Consider the following 18,603-nt stretch of genomic DNA (forward strand, 5'->3'; position numbering starts at 1 on the left):
TAAACAAGATTCCGGGTGCTAGTAGCCAGCTATCAATCGTCTAGTGAGGTCTGTGTGATTCTAAATATGTGGTTGCGCACGTACACTTACTAAAGGGTTTAAACTCTTTACTACTGATCTTGATCTGTAAAGTGATCGGCTGTTCCGCAGCCCTTATTCCTGAGGCACCCCCGGGCAATGCAGTTGGCTGAGGATGCGCTACAATGAGAAGGAGCTGTTGTGCCTCTCTAGGCAGAGAGCTGAGAAGGCGGCTGAGCTGGGCATGAGAGGCCCGAAGAAAGGGAGCGGTGAGTGGTTTAACTCAACATCCCCCTGCTTTTGGGACCTTACATTGTAAACTTCACCATGGCAAGGACTGAAATATCTATATATATATATATATATATATATATATATATATATATATATATATATATATTCAACAAAGTACCCCCTATTATAAAATACAAGGACGTTAGAAGTCACAAAATAGTTCCATGACTATAAAGGCAAGAGACACAGGTGATTTCTAATATTGTCAAATTTTTCAACAGGGGATAAATTATTTATTATAATATACGTTTGTTTGTCATGTGACAGGAATGACATCACCGCACCAATAATGACTGATGACATCACTAAGCAATGTCTATATAGTGAATAAAGTACCCCCTCTTGTAATGTATAAGGATATTATAAGTTACCGAGGAGTTTCATGACCATTCGGCCGAGTGTTTTTATACAGGTCACGGAACTCCGAGGTAACTGGGGGTACTTTATTTATTATAATACACACGTTTCAGTGAGTTATGTGACAGAAATGACATCAGAACTCGCCATTTATAACTGATAACATCAGTACTCACCCAAGGTTGGACTGGGGGGCCCGGGCCCACCGGGACTACTGTCCAGGACCCCCTCCAACCTCACGGCCCCCCTACCGTGATAGGACCGGGACAGTTCCTTCCTTATCGCTTCCGTGACTTGTCAGGGGGTTAGAGGTACAGGGTCCCGGCTGGTTTCTCCCTCCTGCACCAAGCAGAATGGTATGTGCCATTGCATCTGCCACACAGACTCTTCTCACTTTACTCCGGCAACTCACACTCCAGCCCAGAAGCAGTTCCAGTTCCAGCTGCGCGATGGAACTTTGACCGGTCTCTTGCCGCGAAGCCTGCTGGGAAACATAGTCTCTCCACAGCCTCACGTGACCCTACTCCTGCTTAAGAGGGCCGTTCGGCGCTCCTGTATGAATGACGCTGTACGCTTGCGCAGATGGCGCTCCACAACGCCTAAAGAAAACTTTTGTTTGAACAAACTGATCGGGAGAGGGGACTGGCCCGGTGGGGGCCCATTAAGGGTCGGGGCCCACCGGGTTTTTCCCCAGTTTCCCGCTGGGCCAGTCCGACACTGAACTCACCGTTTATAAGGCTATAATTTACAAGATATTCATAGCTTTTGTGTATTATAAGGATAAACTTTACAGGATATTCATGGCTCTTGTGTGTGTGTGTATATATCATTACTCTACCTATGATATGGTCGTTATTAGTGATGGGTGAATTAATTCGTCAGGCGCAAATTTGCGGCTAATTTCTGTGTTTTGCCAGCAACTAAACCACAACGAAAATTCACTGGCGTTAAGAAAATTTGCATGCACGTCAGAAAAGTCCATCACGTCAAAACCAGCGCACATCGACACTATTAGGATGCCCATTGACTTTAACACCGGCGTCAAAATTAATGCGAATTGACGTCAAAATTCAAGTTTTGCAAATCTTTCACTGTATCGCGAATTTTGAGGGAAATTCACAAATTTTTCTGCTTAGTGAAACGGGAGAAATTCGCCCATCACTAGTTGTTATTATTAGCACCTTTTATGAAGAATTCGAGAAGGTTGTATTCATTAAATATGCAGATTACATAGAAATACCGACATGTAGTGAAACCAGTATTCATTTACCTTATGCTATACTAATCCCAAAATTAGAGGCTTTAACCCTCACTTATGGAATTCTTGGCAAAGGCAGGCAAATTACTCCTATAAATCCCTGTAGCCAACTATGCATCCAGAACAGCAGGTTTAGTAGCACAGATACAGCCTAATATGTCAGAGCCATATATCCAAATTTGCAGACAGCCTCTGAATCTTTTTTTTTTACATGTCCTCAATTATATTGGAACATTGGGCCAGTTATTAAACCAGTGGTTCATAATAATTTTTTCACATGGTTCACATAATTTCATAATTGCATTTTGGTTTAAGGCAACAAAACACACTACAAGTAACTTTGGTCGACAATTGAATCCTATGAGGTTGCACCTTTGATCACCTTCTGCAGCTTTTATTCACCTTAGCATTTTTAGAGCTAAAATTAGTTCTGATTTTGCTGCCAGGCTTTTTTTTAGTTGAGTTGGAGGAGGTAATGGGTACTTTTTAGCCCACTGAATTATGCCGGGCTAATGCCACAGGGGCACTTTTCACTATTGCACAGCCTGAATGGCCATAAATAATAGTTAACCCATACACATTACTTTTTTTGCTCAAGGAATTGAAAATTGAAATTTTAGTTTTCATAAACTATAATTGGTCTTTTAAAATGTTTTATATAAACTGTGTCACACAGGAGACTACCTTTAAAGGGGAAAATACTTTTTGTCTATTGTTTTTGGAGATAAGTTTTTTTTCTATTATATCTTTCCATAGACGTAGAAATCCGCTCGTTTGGCAATCACATTGAAGTGGGCGATATCGGGCCCTAGGGCCCAACGATCGGATCAGAACGGAGGCTGACCGCATCAACGAAAAGATGCGCCTGCGATCCAACGGGATTTTTGAACCTGCCCAATTGGCAACTGGCCAACTTTCGGCCAGATATAGATCGGGAAAGCCCGTTGGGGGGGGCTCTACCCACAGGCCGTGTGTATGGGGGCCTTTAGACTCAGACTCCAATTTATCCAAATAATCCTAATTTTTTAAATGTATTTCCTTTTTCTCTGCAATAAAAAAACTTGTACTAAATATAATTAATCCTTATTTGAAGCAAAACCAGCCTATTGGGTTTATTTATTGTTTACATGGTTTTCTATTAGACTTAAGGTATGAAGATACAAATTACAGAAAGATCCATTATCTGGTAAGATCCTTTATCTTGAAAACCCCAAGTCCTAAGCATTCTGGATAACCGGTCCCATACCTGTATTTAATAATAGTGAGGAGTAGTAACTATAGCATTATGTAACTTGATAGTCAAAAGACAGAAAGGCAAAAATAAATCCAGGAAGACTAATGCAGTTGCAATTCAATTGTAAGTTTAGATTTAGAAGAGCTTATTGCCATCCTTTCTGTAATTAAGAATCCCCCTTAATAGGAACTAAACACCTAATGGGTATATGACATGTTTCAACAATTGACTGTATTTCTCTCTACAGTACTGAAGAAGCGCCTGGTAAAATTGGTTGTGAATTTCCTCTTTTATTTCCGCACAGATGAGGAGGAGGTAGGAGACAACTTAAATATTATTTATCATTTTAAAGGACATGTAAAGCCTACATTTTCTTACCATGTATATCAGTTGGGCATAGTTCCCCCACCCAAGCCACATCATTTGTACTGCATATGCCCCCTCCATTTGCCAGCTGCATCCCATTTTCCTAAAACAAATAGCAGTTTTCACCCAGTGGCCATTTTCCCTTTGACACTAAACTGACATCTACAAACAGGACATGTATGCTGTAAAGTTCATGCAGTGCAGAATGCAGGTTTACACAGGCACAATATACTCTGATGAAAAGTTCTGCTGGGGTTGAGCACTGTAATGGTTAAGCTGAGTTCAGGAGAAAAAAATTGTATCTGACAGCTAGAGTTTCTATGGGAACCAGTAATGCTATTTCTTCATTGGCTATTAGACTGGAGGGTGTGTTTAGTAACCTGAGCTGAGAAGAAATGAGCCTGCTCATAAATCAACAGCCAAAGTAAATTCCTGAGGGAGGGGGCAGAGTGGATCAGAGGAGGAGATGGATTTCTAAGTGATTAAGGGGATGCTGCAACCATACTGTTGACCTTTTAACAACCAGAGTGGCAGTTATCTAAAGATTTCAATATTTGTTGGGGGAGTTTACATGTCCTTTAAGAGTAACACAGTACAAGAGTTAAGCTAGTTGCTTCTAACTCTTAATTTAGATCTAGCATATTGGACAGTGTTTAGAACTTAAACTGTAACCTACCAGATTGATATCTGATTTTTATTTATTGATTGGAAAGAGTCGAAAATTGAGTTGGAAGCAGAATGCATTGGGCAGAGGATACTGGTGATCTCCCAACAAGTCTGCATATGGTCCCCGATTGAGACCTATTTGTTTACCTGGGAAACAAACGATCATGTCTGCTTAATTTTGCCTACTATATAGTTGGTCATTAGGGATGGGTGAATTTTTTCGGCTTGTTTCGCCATGGAAATGACGCCAATGGTGTTGTGCGTCAAAAAAAAAAAGAACAAAGACGCACAACAAAAAATTTTTGACGCCCATAGACTTTAATTGGCGTCGGCAACATTTCGCTGGCGGCGATTTTTTTACGAAACGGGTCAAATTCACCCATCCCTATTGGTCATATATGAAATACATGTTCGGTGAGATTGTCAAATGTATCTATACAGATATCTTTATATATACAGCCCTACTTGTTAACTCAGCATTTAATGTATTTACAGTATGGTAATAGTACAAACAAAGAGCACATATGTAACAATAAATATACATGGTTATAAAGTGCCATGTGTTGACACAGGTGGAAGGGGGTCTCTGCCATGTAAATCTCACAATTTAAAGGGCATGGTACCCTAAAATATTTTCCCCACTAAATGTGGAAACTTGGGGTATGTAAAGAGAGGGAACTACAGGTAAAGCCAGCCATACATTGCTAGATATCCACACTTAAAGGGCACGTGTTGCCCTAAAATATTTTCCCTCAGCAAAGGTGTGGACTAATAGAGCCCACCTCTAATAGAACATTAATAGAACCCGATTGGCCCCGCCAGCACTAGGACATTCTCACCATGAGTTCCCGGCCATGTTGTGCAGTGCACATAATTAGCGGCTGACGTCACTTGCATGTGCATAATGATCAAGTTGCGGCATTCACTCTTTCTGTGCAAGCTTGTGCGCCCAACATGGCTGCTCGAACTGGGAGCTCCCTCCTGGTGCAAGTGTCCTAGCTCTGACTGGGGCAATTTTTTTAAAAAAAAAAAAAAAAGAAAGAAACTACTGTTACCCCCAACTAGAGTGTGGGCTCTATTAGACCACACCTTTGGTGGAGAAAAATATTTTAGGGCAACCGGTGCCATTTAAGTGTGGAGATCTAGCAATGTACAGCTTTACCTGTAGTTCCCTCTCTTTACATACCCCTAGTTTCCACTCTAAAATTTTGTATTTGCATCATCACTATTCCTCAGTTTGTTTGAGTGAGTGTAAGATAAAGAAAATGCCTTGAAATCTGGGTTTCAACCCATTTCATAACATGTTCTGTTTTTGTTGCCCTTCATATCTGACCTCAAATCATTATACATCTGCAGCATTAGACATCATAATCATTTATTCCATTCACTAGTTTTCTCATTATGTAAAATACAGCCCAGCCCTGATGGTAATATCCATGTCATTATGTCCTTTACCAGGACACAAACTTTCTTTAGCTAATGAGATTTCCTTGTGCTTCGTGGGATTATACCCTGCATCTTCTTACTTACCTTATCTCACCTAATAGTGCCTGCTGGTTTACAATACATTACTTTCCACCTGTAACATCTGCTATTACTCAATGTGTTTTTAGCCCATTGGAGCTTTGCTGCTTGAACACTGCCGAGTATCAAAAGAGGATGAAAAAGGATTTTCCATACGTGAGTATCAGATGCAGAATGGGTTTCCCTAATCTCGCTTTATCATACACATGATTTTTGTGGAATATTTTAAAGGTTTGCCATATTAATATTGATTTACAAGCTGGTCCTACTACTGTCTTAGAGAAACAGACGTGGCCTTCCTATAGTAAGGCTGTGCAGTGTTCTTCAATATATCAAGATCTTTTACTAGAATACTCACTTTGATCTGTGATATTATTTCTGCTGGACAAAAACAAGCATATGATTTCCATTATGGACTGTTTTATTTTTACAAGTACTACACTGAGGGGAGTGTAGAAGTTCTTTAGCATACATGCAATTTAGACAACTTCTTCCTTTTATAGACTATAAAAATGATAGGGATAACAAGCGTAACAAATTTAATGCATGATTACAAGCTTTCCTGTCTGTACACAAAGGAGTAGACATTTTATTTCACTTGAATTTGAAACTACATGTAGGTAAACATTCAATGTCTTTCCTAGATGAAAGACAAGTGAAACTTAAGATTGTTTAAGCATAGTATGGTTCTATACACTGCAGAATTCCACCCTCTCCATTCTTATGATGTACACTCATTCCGTTAATTGGTGGGGTGGAAACAGTTGAACAGAGTAGCTGAGTTAAAGTGTGGTTGTCCCTGCCATAGCTATAAAAGACAGCAATTTGCCCAAATAAAATGGACATGGACAAAATAGTTCTTTAGTCCAGAGGAAAATGTCAAGGCTCTTTTATCATTTGTATAAGATTTTAGAGTTATATTTATCAATCATATACAAGCGAATAGAGAGTTGGTGAGTTACCTCTAGGGAACACAATTTTAACTTTTTGATATTGCCATTTCATAATCATGTCAGTTGGATGTGATTCACTGATAGCAGGTATTTTGACCACCACTACATGGTGAGTTCTTCCATTAAGGGTTAGTTTACATGAGGAGATTCAGGAAGATTTTGTCGCCTGGCGACTAATCGCCTCTTCTTCTGGGTGACAATCTCCCCGAACTGCCTGTGCGTGTCTTCCCATCCACTATAATGGAAAGTCACCTGCGCTAAAGCACACGCAACGCTTCATTTTCCGCCTGAAGTTTCCTCATGAGGCAGTGCACCCATTTTACAAATTCATTTAAGGGATTTTTTTTGCCTCTGCATGGCCGACAAAACATCTGAAAATACTAATTCACCACCTCTAAAATATGTGACTGTTGCAAATTTGCACAGTTTTCTTTATCACATGATAACTGTTTAGCAACACTGATTTAGAGTATTTAAAGTATTTGGGGATGTTTTGTTGCCTGTGCTGGAGGAGATTTCGCTTGGGCAACAAAACATACCATGTGCCATCATCCTGAATTCCTGACCCTGAGAGAAACTGTGAATGTAGATTTATGGCAAACTCTCAGTATTAGCATTAGCAGTTATATGATATATCATATATGATATGAATTTTTAATAGTATACGTTGCATTTGGTAAACTGAGTAATTTGTTTTTGACAGAACATTCCTGCTTTGGCATGTTTTGTTTTAGCTGCTTAGTAATGATGAAAACTTTAGTTTCGTTATCATTGTTCACTATGGGAAGTCCTAGAAGTGCCAAGACAAGCAGAACTGTTAGATTCTGAAGCTTCACATGTTGAGCTTTAAAGGAGAAGGAAAGGCAAAAATAAACTTCAGTTCTAAGTGTTGCCAATGAACAGAACATATATTTAACAGCAAACATTCCCTCATTAGTTTCTTCCCCAATATAAGGGCTGCAATCGATTTAAAAAAAGTTTAAACATGTATGTAAAATCATACCCAGTTTGCAGTCCGAAAATCACTCTGAATATGGCACACGCATGTGCAATAGTTAGCAGCAGTGCCCTGCGCATGCGCACTGGAATCTAATGTGTTCCCTGGTAGAGATGACGTTGCAGTCATGTGATGGAGCCGTACGTCATCACTAACCTCTCTGCCCCCGCCTCATTCGTTCTACCTCCAATCGGGATCCTGCTTCCTAGGACACTCAGTGAATCTTTGAAGCTCCTGCGCTCGCTCTGGTTTAAATTTACAGCTTGTCAGCGAGCGAGCGCAGGAGCTCAGGAGCTAAGCTGTAATTCAAAGATAAAAAGCAATCCAGCGAACGGGTATGTCTGACTGAGGCCTTCAGTGATTAATTATAAAAAAATTAAAAGACGCAAACTTTTATTGTTAACTGTAAAGCTCTGGGCGCATGCGCAGGGCGTAAGTGATGCACCATTTTGAAAATGGCGGCGCCAAACTTTACACCACGGCAAAACTTCAAGACACTGGTGCCCAAAACTATTATAAAATGACAGTGACAGCGGGGGCCTGACAACGCACAAAATGGAGTAGGTTATATTTTTTTTGTTTCCTTCTCCTTTAAGGGTTAGTTTGAAATATCTGCAACTTAAAAGGTAGGATTTGGTAGTGAATCCAGCATGTTATTTTTAATTAACATAATTACACTGTGTTATTTGCTTGTCACAGATTTTATAGACGAGCCAGAAAAAAAGTACATGTTCGAGTGCAGTAGCCAGGAGCAGTGTGTCGAGTGGGTAGAAGCTCTAACTAATGCCAGGTGGGTATCTTATGAATTAAACATGGCAAATATGCTGCTGTTTATATTTAGCTCATTTCAGCATATTTTGATCAATTCCCATTGTTCCACACAATAAAAAGTATGAATATTACGGAGGTAGGACACCACACTGGGTACATAGTTACATAGTTACATAGTTAAATTGGGTTGAAAAAAGACAAAGTCCATCAAGTTCAACCCCTCCAAATGAAAACCCAGCATCCCTACACACACCCCTCCCTACTTTTAATTAAAATTCTATATACCCATACCTATATTAACTATAGAGTTTAGTATCACAATAGCCTTTAATATTATGTCTGTCCAAAAAATCATCCAAGCCATTCTTAAAGGCATTAACTGAATCAGCCATCACAACATCACCCGGCAGTGCATTCCACAACCTCACTGTCCTGACTGTGAAGAACCCTCTACGTTGCTTCAAATGAAAGTTCTTTTCTTCTAGTCTAAAGGGGTGGCCTCTGGTACGGTGATCCACTTTATGGGTAAAAAGGTCCCCTGCCATTTGTCTATAATGTCCTCTAATGTACTTGTAAAGTGTAATCATGTCCCCTCGCAAGCGCCTTTTTTCCAGAGAAAACAACCCCAACCTTGACAGTCTACCCTCATAATTTAAGTCTTCCGTCCCTCTAACCAATTTAGTTGCACGTCTCTGCACTCTCTCCAGCTCATTTATATCCCTCTTAAGGACTGGAGTCCAAAACTGAACTGCATACTCCAGATGAGGCCTTACCAGGGACCTATAAAGAGGCATAATTATGTTTTCATCCCTTGAGTTAATGCCCTTTTTTATGCAAGACAGAACTTTATTTGCTTTAGTAGCCACAGAATGACACTGCCCAGAATTAGACAACGTGTTATCTACAAAGACCCCTAGATCCTTTTCATTTAAGGAAACTCCCAACACATTGCCATTTAGTGTATAACTTGCATTTATATTATTTTTGCCAAAGTGCATAACCTTGCATTTATCAACATTGAACCTCATTTTCCAGTTTGCTGCCCAGTTTTCCAGTTTAGACAGATCACTTTGCAAAGTGGCAGCATCCTGCATGGAACCTATAGTTCTGCACAATTTAGTATCATCTGCAAAAATAGAAACAGTACTTTCAATGCCCACCTCCAGGTCATTAATAAACAAGTTGAAAAGCAAGGGACCTAGTACAGAGCCCTGCGGTACTCCACTAACAACACTGGTCCAATTAGAAAATGTTCCATTTACCACCACTCTTTGTAGTCTATCTTTTAGCCAGTTCGCTATCCAGGTACAAATACTATGTTCCAGGCCAACATTCCTTAATTTAACCAGTAACCTTTTGTGTGGCACTGTATCAAATGCTTTAGCAAAGTCTAAGTAAATCACATCCACTGCCATCCCAGAATCGAGGTCTCTACTTACATTCTCGTAAAAAGAAATTAAGTTAGTCTGGCAAGATCTATTACGCATAAAACCATGCTGGCACAAACTCATAGTATTATGATTTGCTATGAAGTCCAGTATCTTATCCTTTATTAACCCTTCGAAAAGCTTTCCTAATACTGACGTCAGACTAACTGGCCTATAGTTTTGAGGCTGAGAACGGGATCCTTTTTTGAATAGAGGCACCACATTAGCAATTCGCCAGTCTCTTGGTACAATACCAGATCTCAATGAATCCTGAAAAATTAAGTAAAGAGGTTTGGCAATCACAGAGCTAAGCTCGCTAATTACCCTGGGATGAATACCATCTGGCCCTGGACCTTTGTTAATCTTAACCTGTTCAAGTCTCTTTTGAATTTCTTCTTGTGTGAACCATGCATCATTAGTTGTATTACTAGAATTGGGAGTGTTATGAAGGAAACCTTCACTTACTGGTTCTTCATTTGTGTAAACAGATGAAAAATACGAGTTCAGAATCTGCGCTTTTATTTTGTTTTCATCAACCAGCTGATCCCCCTCTGATAGTAAGGGTCCCACCCCTTCCTGCTTCATTTTTTTACTATTGACATATTTAAAAAATAATTTGGGATTTTTTTTACTGCTTGCTGCAATATCCTTTTCTATAGCAATTTTAGCTTGCCTTATAGCTTCTTTGCATGATTTATTGGCCTCCTTGTACCTTATAAATGTTTCGGCTGTACCAGCTAACTTGAAAGCCTTAAAAGCACGTCTTTTCTTACCCACCTCAACACCAACGCTTCTATTGAACCAAAAAGGTTTTGCTTTGCAACGACGTTCCTTGCTTACAAGTGGAATATACTGACAAGTATATTTATTAAGCAGCATTTTAAAGACTTCCCATTTTTGTTCTGTGTTTAACCCTGTGAAAAGCATTTCCCACTTAATATGTTGCAGAGATGCCCTTATACTGTCAAAGTTTGCACGTCTGAAATTTAGTGTTTTAGTTACTCCCTTATAGAATTGCTTCTGCAACAGAATCTCAAAGGAGACCATGTTATGATCACTATTCCCTAAATGCTCACCCACACAAATGTTAGAGATGAGTTCAGTATTGTTAGTTATTACAAGGTCCAAAAGAGAGTTATTCCTAGTAGGTTCTTGAACGAGCTGGAATAAAAAGTTGTCATTCAGCATATTTACAAACCTACTAGCTTTTTCTGTCTTAGCAACCCCATTACCCCAGTCAATGTCTGGATAATTGAAGTCACCCATAGCAACAACTTGACCCAGCTGTGAAGCCGCTTGTATCTGCAAGAGTAGCTGGGCTTCATACTCGACACTTATACGAGGTGGTTTATAGCATACACCAATGATAATTCTTTTTGATACCTTTTGCCCAGTCGAAATCTCTACCCAGAGTGATTCTACACCCTCACCAGTGCCAGCTATTTTTATTTCTTTAGCGCATGGCTTTAATTCAGGCTTTACATACAAACCCACTCCTCCACCCTTTTTAATCCCTCTGTCCCTCCTAAAAAGGGTGTAACCATTTAAATTCACAATCCAGTCACATGTTTCATCCCACCAGGTCTCAGTGATACCAATTATATCATAATTTTTAGAGCATGCAATTAATTCTAGGTCTCCCATTTTACCTGACAAACTCCGTGCATTTGCCAGCATACAGCGGAGGTTACTACTTTTACTTTTGAAATGTGCATTACTTAGTGAAGAATTATACGTTAAGTTAGTATTATTCTGTTTTCCTTGTAACAGAGGGACCTCCTTAGCTGGTAAACTGTATGCCCCCCTCACTCCTCCCCTATGACCCCTTACTAACCCCACTACCCCCGTCTACACTAGCTTCCCCATAATCCTTTATCTCACCCACCCCCCTCTTGCCTAGTTTAAACACTCCTCCAACCTCTTAGCCAGGGTAGTTTCTTCTTTTTCTTGATTTATATGATACTGCCTGTTTTCCCATGAAGGAGGGCTCCTTATAGAGGCGGAAGAAAGTGTTCTTGCTTTTAAACACACACCCCAGTAGCTCCATTGACGGGCACGGGGTCAGCGTTTGTGGAGCTACACAGAATGGATATCGGCATGTCAATGCATACCAATACATACATTCGCAATAATCCACTTATTGTCCTAAAGGATATGGCTCACAGCATGTTGGTTATTAACCAGTTAAATAATACAGGCTGCAGTAGGTTAAACAAAATGTAACTAGGATATCATTTTTAACCAAAAGCATACAGTCATGAAAATAAAGAAAGTTTACATGTCACCAGAGCAGGCAGTTCTTGTTAAACAAATATTTATTTTGTAACTGTACATTTTGTGCTTATTTTGAGAGGTTGGTTTGTTTGTACTCTTGGAATGGTCTCTGCTTCTTTTCTGGAAAAAACTGCAGTGTTTTATTGCAAGGACACTAGACATACTCTCAAGTTCAGTGCATGTATGTCACAAGGCACATTTGCAGGCCTTTATGCCCTTCAACTTTAGAGCCAAACTACACTCAGGAGATTTTGATCAGATTTTGTGGGTCAGATTTTCTCATCTCGCCAGGCAACAGCATAAGATTTTGTTGGATCCTACAAAATCTGATCCCCGTAACTATAATGTAAAGCCTGATCAGATAAAGTCCGCTGGTGTCGTTTGGTCATGTATCTACAGCCGACGTTGTCTATTTCAATGAGAGGAAAAAGTCTGGCAGACACCATCCGATTTTTATCTTATCAGACGAAGATGCAACATGCAGCGTGGCTGATGGCAAATCTTCCATGCAGTTTAGGGAGGAGGTTGAGGGGGAGATGCGGCTCGAGCCAACACGTCGCCATGTGACGAAACTAATGCAACGTGTCTGATGTTCTGAAGATAACAGGAACAGTGTTTTCATCCAACAGTCGGATAAATGTAGTTCTTACCTGTGATTTCACTTCCTGTTATCTTCAGAACATCCAATTGTTGGCTCTAGCCACATCATGGAGTTCCTCAATTAAAGGAAACGTAACACCAAAAAATTAAAGTGATGAAAATATAATATACTGCTTGCACTGCACTGGTAGAACTGGTGTGTTTATTTCAGAAACACTACTATAGTTTATATAAGTTACTGTGTAGCCATGGGGGCAGGTGAAAATGCACAGGATACGCAACAGAAAACAGACAAGCTTTGTAATATGTAATGGGATTCTTCAGAACTTATCTGTGATCCATTGTATGTCCTGTGCTTGACTGGCTGCCCCCATGACGACGCATCAGCTTGTTTATATAAACAAATAGTTTTTCTGAAGCAAACACACCACTTTTACCAGTGCAGGTCAACAGTACATTACATTGTCATTCTTTTAAAACAATTTGTTTTTTGGTGTTACTGTTCCATTAAGCATTGGATTTTTGTATCAGGCACATTATATTTTCACCCATGCAACTACATCCAACTTGTAGGATGCAATCTATCACTCCAACATCAACCTACAAATCTCCTGTGGAGTTTAGCCCTTAATATTTTCTACACTTCTGCCTGGGGAATGAAGTATACATCATTTGTGAAATGTATCACACAAAACTTAGAAAGGAATTTTAATTCAATGTGGGTAAAAACACTCGCATGTGGAATAAACATTTTGAGACTTATAAAGCCCTTCCTTAAGTGATCAAGGCTGAAGGACTGCATGTTCAGACTTTCTATTTTTTTTGTATGGTCTGCTAGCCGGAAGAGGCCAGGGAGAGTACCTAAAGAAATCCCACCAATCTTATGTTTTTTTTTATATAATGGAACATCCATTTTTCAGGGGTCCACGAATAAAAAATGTGGCAAAATCATAAGAAATGTATTTAGGACACGTTCTATCAACTCTAATTTCACTACATGGAATCCTGGGTCTGGCCCAGACTTTAGAAGGGTAAGCGCTAATCCTGTGCTGAAGCTGAAGCCACCTGTGACGCTTGAGATGACGCTTGATTTAGATGCGCATCACCACCACCCTCCCTTCTCTCACATCCAAAGCTGTAATATTTGTCCGTTTCTTTGGTGACACATACGGGGGGGGGCATGCGCCAAGATGGCGGGGTGAGCACTGTCACAGAAATAAATCAATCACAAATAGAAAAGTAAGATATTTGTGGGGAAATTATTATGGCAGCTCAGATGGCACAGTTGATTCATTTGTGCAGGCATTTTAGAGGAGAAAATTGTAGCAGAAAATTATGGAAACTGCTACATAAACACGAAAAATGCCGAGTTGGATGCATTGAAATTGGCGGGACGATGAAAAACAAAAAACCCCCACGTTAAATGTAAATTTGTGGTTTGACTGTAGTTACTTAAATATATAATATACATATATGAAATGTGTGTATTTGACAGGCTGAATTGCTGCTCTCTTTAATAAGTGGTAATTATAATAAATTGGGTAATTATTCATAATATATTGTAGTTTCCATAATAGTTCTCCTTAGTCATTCAGTAACATTCCAGTGAAATAAGTGTGTCTGTGTATATATATTTCCTTTTTTTACTGCAGGGAGAATGTTTCAAAAGGATATTTTTGTGTTAAATTGCTGTATCTTTAATCATGTGATCTTTTTGTTTTAGCTATGAGTTTATGAGGAGAAGTCTAATGTTTTATCGCAATGAGATCCTGAAGATGACAGGGAAGGTAAAAATAAATAGGGCAAATGCTGCCCCCAAACATGCCTCGTTGCAATTTGTTTCTACAGCTGACTATTTTGCCATTTAACCTGTAACTCATTTTTCCCTCAGGACCCACTAGAGCAGTATGGGATTTCTGGAGAGTCACGTTTCCAGTTAGAGAATGCAAGCTTGTGAATGAACTCGTCCATATCAGAGACCTACAGTTCTATGCATTTCTCACACACAGGCCTAAGTTTCCTGCTTCCAAGGCAACTACAAAATAGACTTCACGCTTATCTCCAGGACCACATTTGCAAGCCTCTCACTGCTCATATAGACTTGTAGCTAGGACAGTGAGTTTTACACACAGAATACACATTAGTAGGGAAGAATCTTTAGTGAATAGTAGAAATTGTATATTGCAAATACAGAATCATGCTGTAAACTGTAATGGCACTGCATCCAATGACTTACATGGTGGCAAAGAATTCATTCCTCCATTTCATGGAGGTTAAATAAGAAATCTGCTTTAGGAGATGCCTCAAAAGGAATGAATGGCATCCGTGTTACCAAATAAATCAAATTTTGTTTATGGGAGAACTTTGCGCTAGCTGAAAGTATTCTGTATCTTACCCCAAAATATAATCAGAGGTGCTGTGGACACAAATAATGAAACTGCAACTAAACATGATGGCTTTTGTGAACAGAGCAACAAAGATAAGGTTAACGGTGGCAATGGGTACTTTAACAGCACCAGAGAGTAGTTTAGGTTTAAAGGAGAACTAAAGCCTAACTAGTGGGCTAGAAATGTTGTACAGTACATTGTTTTGGGCCAGGGAAACCACAACCCTTTAGCAGTCAAGATCTGTGTCTCCAAAGATGCCCCAGTAGCTCCCCATCTTCTTTTCTGCTGATCCACTGCACATGCTCTGTGCTGCTGTCACTTACTGAGCTTAGGAACCCACTCACAATATACAGTACACATAGAATATAAATGTCACAATATAAGGTTGATTAGTAATTAATACAGATAATTACTACATGTCCGCTCAGAAACCAGTGCAATTAGCATCAGACTTTAATAATCTGCCCTGTAGCATCAGCTTATATGACAGGCCAACCTCATTTTCTGATTGATAATTAGTGACGACCCCTAAGCTTAGTTTCTCAACAGCGGCTCAGAGCCCACTGAGCATGTGAGTGTCACAGACACTTTCCAAGATGGTGACCCCCTGTTACAAGTTTGAAGTCCTGGATCATTGCTGATATTGAGAAGCCTAAACTTTAGTCAGGTGCAATAAGTTCAGTATATAAAATATGGCATTTTTAGCCATATTCATTTTTAGGGTTTAGTTCTCCTTTAAAGAAAAAAGCTACATGTATGCTTTGCTCTTGATTGTATACATTGCCCATATAAATGCAAAAGTACAAGGGAGTCCTTAAAGGGATACTGTCATGGGAAAAAAAATTTTTTTCAAAATGAATCAGTTAATAGTGCTGCTCCAGCAGAATTCTGCACTGAAATCCATTTCTCAAAAGAGCAAACAGATTTTTTTATATTCAATTTTGAAATCTGACATGGGGCTAGACATTTTGTCAATTTCCCAGCTGCCCCAAGTCATGTGACTTGTGCTCTGATAAATTTCAATCACTCTTTACTGCTGTACTGCAAGTTGGAGTGATATCACCCCCCTCCCTTTTCCCCCCCAGCAGCCAAACAAAAGAACAATGGGAAGGTAACCAGATAGCAGCTCCCTAACACAAGATAACAGCTGCCTGGTAGATCTAAGAACAACACTCAATAGTAAAAACCCATGTCCCACTGAGACACATTCAGTTACATTGAGAAGGAAAAACAGCAGCCTGCCAGAAAGTATTTCTCTCCTGAAGTGCAGGCACAAGTCACATGACATGGGGCAGCTGGGTAATTGACAAAATGTCTAGCCCCATGTCAGATTTCAAAATTGAATATAAAAAAATCTGTTTGCTCTTTTGAGAAATGGATTTCAGTGCAGAATTCTGCTGGAGCAGCACTATTAACTGATCCATTTTGAAATTTTTTTTTTTTCCCATGACAGTATCCCTTTAAATACAGGCAATCATTTTTTAAATGAGGCCTTTTAGTGTGACCTTAATGACATATTGTGTGCCTTTAATTATTTTACTGAACTTGAATTATTGAAGAATTATTCTGTGCAGCTGTAGTTCTAATTTATTTTGATTTCTTTTTTTTTTAAATAACTTGTACATCTTAAGCTTTTCATTAGTAAGCATTGCTTTTGTTTCACCAATGCTAGTCCTGTGGCCCATGATGTTCTTAGTCCAATGGTGGCACACCGTGATGGAGAATCGGTGAATAATGTGTCCTTTTCTATCTGAAATAGGCATGGCATTCATGTTGTGCCATAAATACTGCGCTCCATATATTCTTCAATATATTAGTGGCCCAAGTGAGCATATGGGCTATATGGTGCAGTCTTCACCAGAAAAAGTCATTGGTCCATAAAGCACAACATTATAAAGGTTATGCAAAGTATTGTAATATAATTGCCAAACCGCTCTAGTTCACTGATCTTTAACTGTAACAGTCCTGCTAACGAACTTCCTTTAAATCTATAGCATTAGAAATAACAATTCTGTGAACAGCACAGTCCACAAATGAACCCTTTTACATCTCTTATTGTGCAGTGACAGGAAATGGCCAGTTACATTAAACCACAGTGGTGGAAAAATGTTGTTTATGTTGAAAGGAATGCAACAGCAGCCGTCTACAATCCCTACATAGCATGGGAATCCATCAGTTGTTGTTTATACAAGGGATATTGATCCTTCCACAGTGCAGCTACCTCAGGTTGCAAATAGCACAGGCCCAAAACACAACTCGAGGCAGGGCAAAGCAATATTCAAAATAACCTTTAAGTGCTTTACTTTTATACAACAGATAATGTTAATCGACTCATATCAGGAACAATTTACACTGTGAAGCATTCATTATTTGCTCTGGTACTGGTCCTTCTAACTAAATTGCCACTTGGAAAAGATTTATTGTATTATGATTTGCTGTATTGAAATAAACTTGTTCTATGTTTTTGCTGTGTGTTCTTTGTGAAACTACATGTCCAAAATGGTCTGTAAGCAACACGAGTTGCTGGTCATTATAATATTGTAAAAAAAAAAAAAAAAAAAGAGGAAATGTGGTGGTACCGCAATTTGCAGGAAGTGAGCTGACAAAGGGAACCTTTAATTCTGCATCTGTTGTGCTTCATATACTTTTTACAACAGATCTTATATACGTTTCTAATATACAGTAATATGGTTTGCAGTTCTCACTTAAAGGAAAACTATATGCCCAGAATGAATACTTGTTCATATTAAGTGGCCAATTAAAGAATTTTACCAAACTGAAATATAAATATTCGTAAATATTGCCTTTTTATGGCGAGACACCAATTATTGCTCCCTCAGAGATCACCTGACCACAAATACTGCAACTCTAACTGTAACAGGAAGTAGCGTGGGAGTAAAAGACAGAACTCTAATTGGCTCGTGTGATCTACCATTGGTTTGTTCGGTGTGCATTTTGAGTGGCAATTCTCTAGTTAATATTACCCAGTTGCACATACTACTAAAAAAGTATATTATGAAATTAATATGAGCTGTTTTGTTTAATATATTTTTTATAGAGACCTACATTGTTCAGGGGAGGTTTTCCTTTATATCATAATCAATAAATATATATTGATTATGGCACAATTGGTGGAGCCGGTCTGATCTGGTTCAGGGTGTACGTACAACCTTTTGGGGAAGTAACTGGAATATGGAAAGAATCTCTCTATGCTCCAGTAGGAGCTTAACAGAGAAGGAAAGTTTCTGAGGCAGTTTATTGCCAATAGATTGGCAACAATAGTGCGAGCTAGAATATTTTATTTATTCAGTAGCATGCTTTACCATACCAGAGTAAACAACTGTAGAATCTCTGTTTAGGATAGCAGCTGCAGTATTAGCTTGGTGTGACATCACTTCCTGCCTGAGTCTGGGTTTAGATAGCAGGGAGGAAGAGGAGCAAATGGAGCATGCTCAAGCCCGTGCCCTGGAGGTTTAA

At 39.3% G+C, this 18,603-nt stretch overlaps 1 protein-coding gene across 1 annotated transcript; it reads left to right on the forward strand.

Annotated features, from left to right (window-relative positions):
* Nucleotides 1-33: 33 nt before the first annotated feature.
* Nucleotides 34-17,589, forward strand: plekhj1.L (pleckstrin homology domain containing J1 L homeolog; the record flags this gene model as incomplete). The annotated part of the gene is given in 7 exon segments (NM_001087420.1): nt 34-287; nt 3,409-3,476; nt 5,807-5,873; nt 8,367-8,457; nt 14,463-14,526; nt 14,631-15,940; nt 16,587-17,589. Coding segments are annotated over 6 exon segments (450 nt in total). The 3' UTR covers nt 14,697-15,940; nt 16,587-17,589.
* Between the last annotated feature and the right edge of the window lie 1,014 nt (nt 17,590-18,603).

This window comes from Xenopus laevis, chromosome 1L (genome assembly GCF_017654675.1).
Source record: "Xenopus laevis strain J_2021 chromosome 1L, Xenopus_laevis_v10.1, whole genome shotgun sequence".
Taxonomy (NCBI): domain Eukaryota; kingdom Metazoa; phylum Chordata; class Amphibia; order Anura; family Pipidae; genus Xenopus; species Xenopus laevis.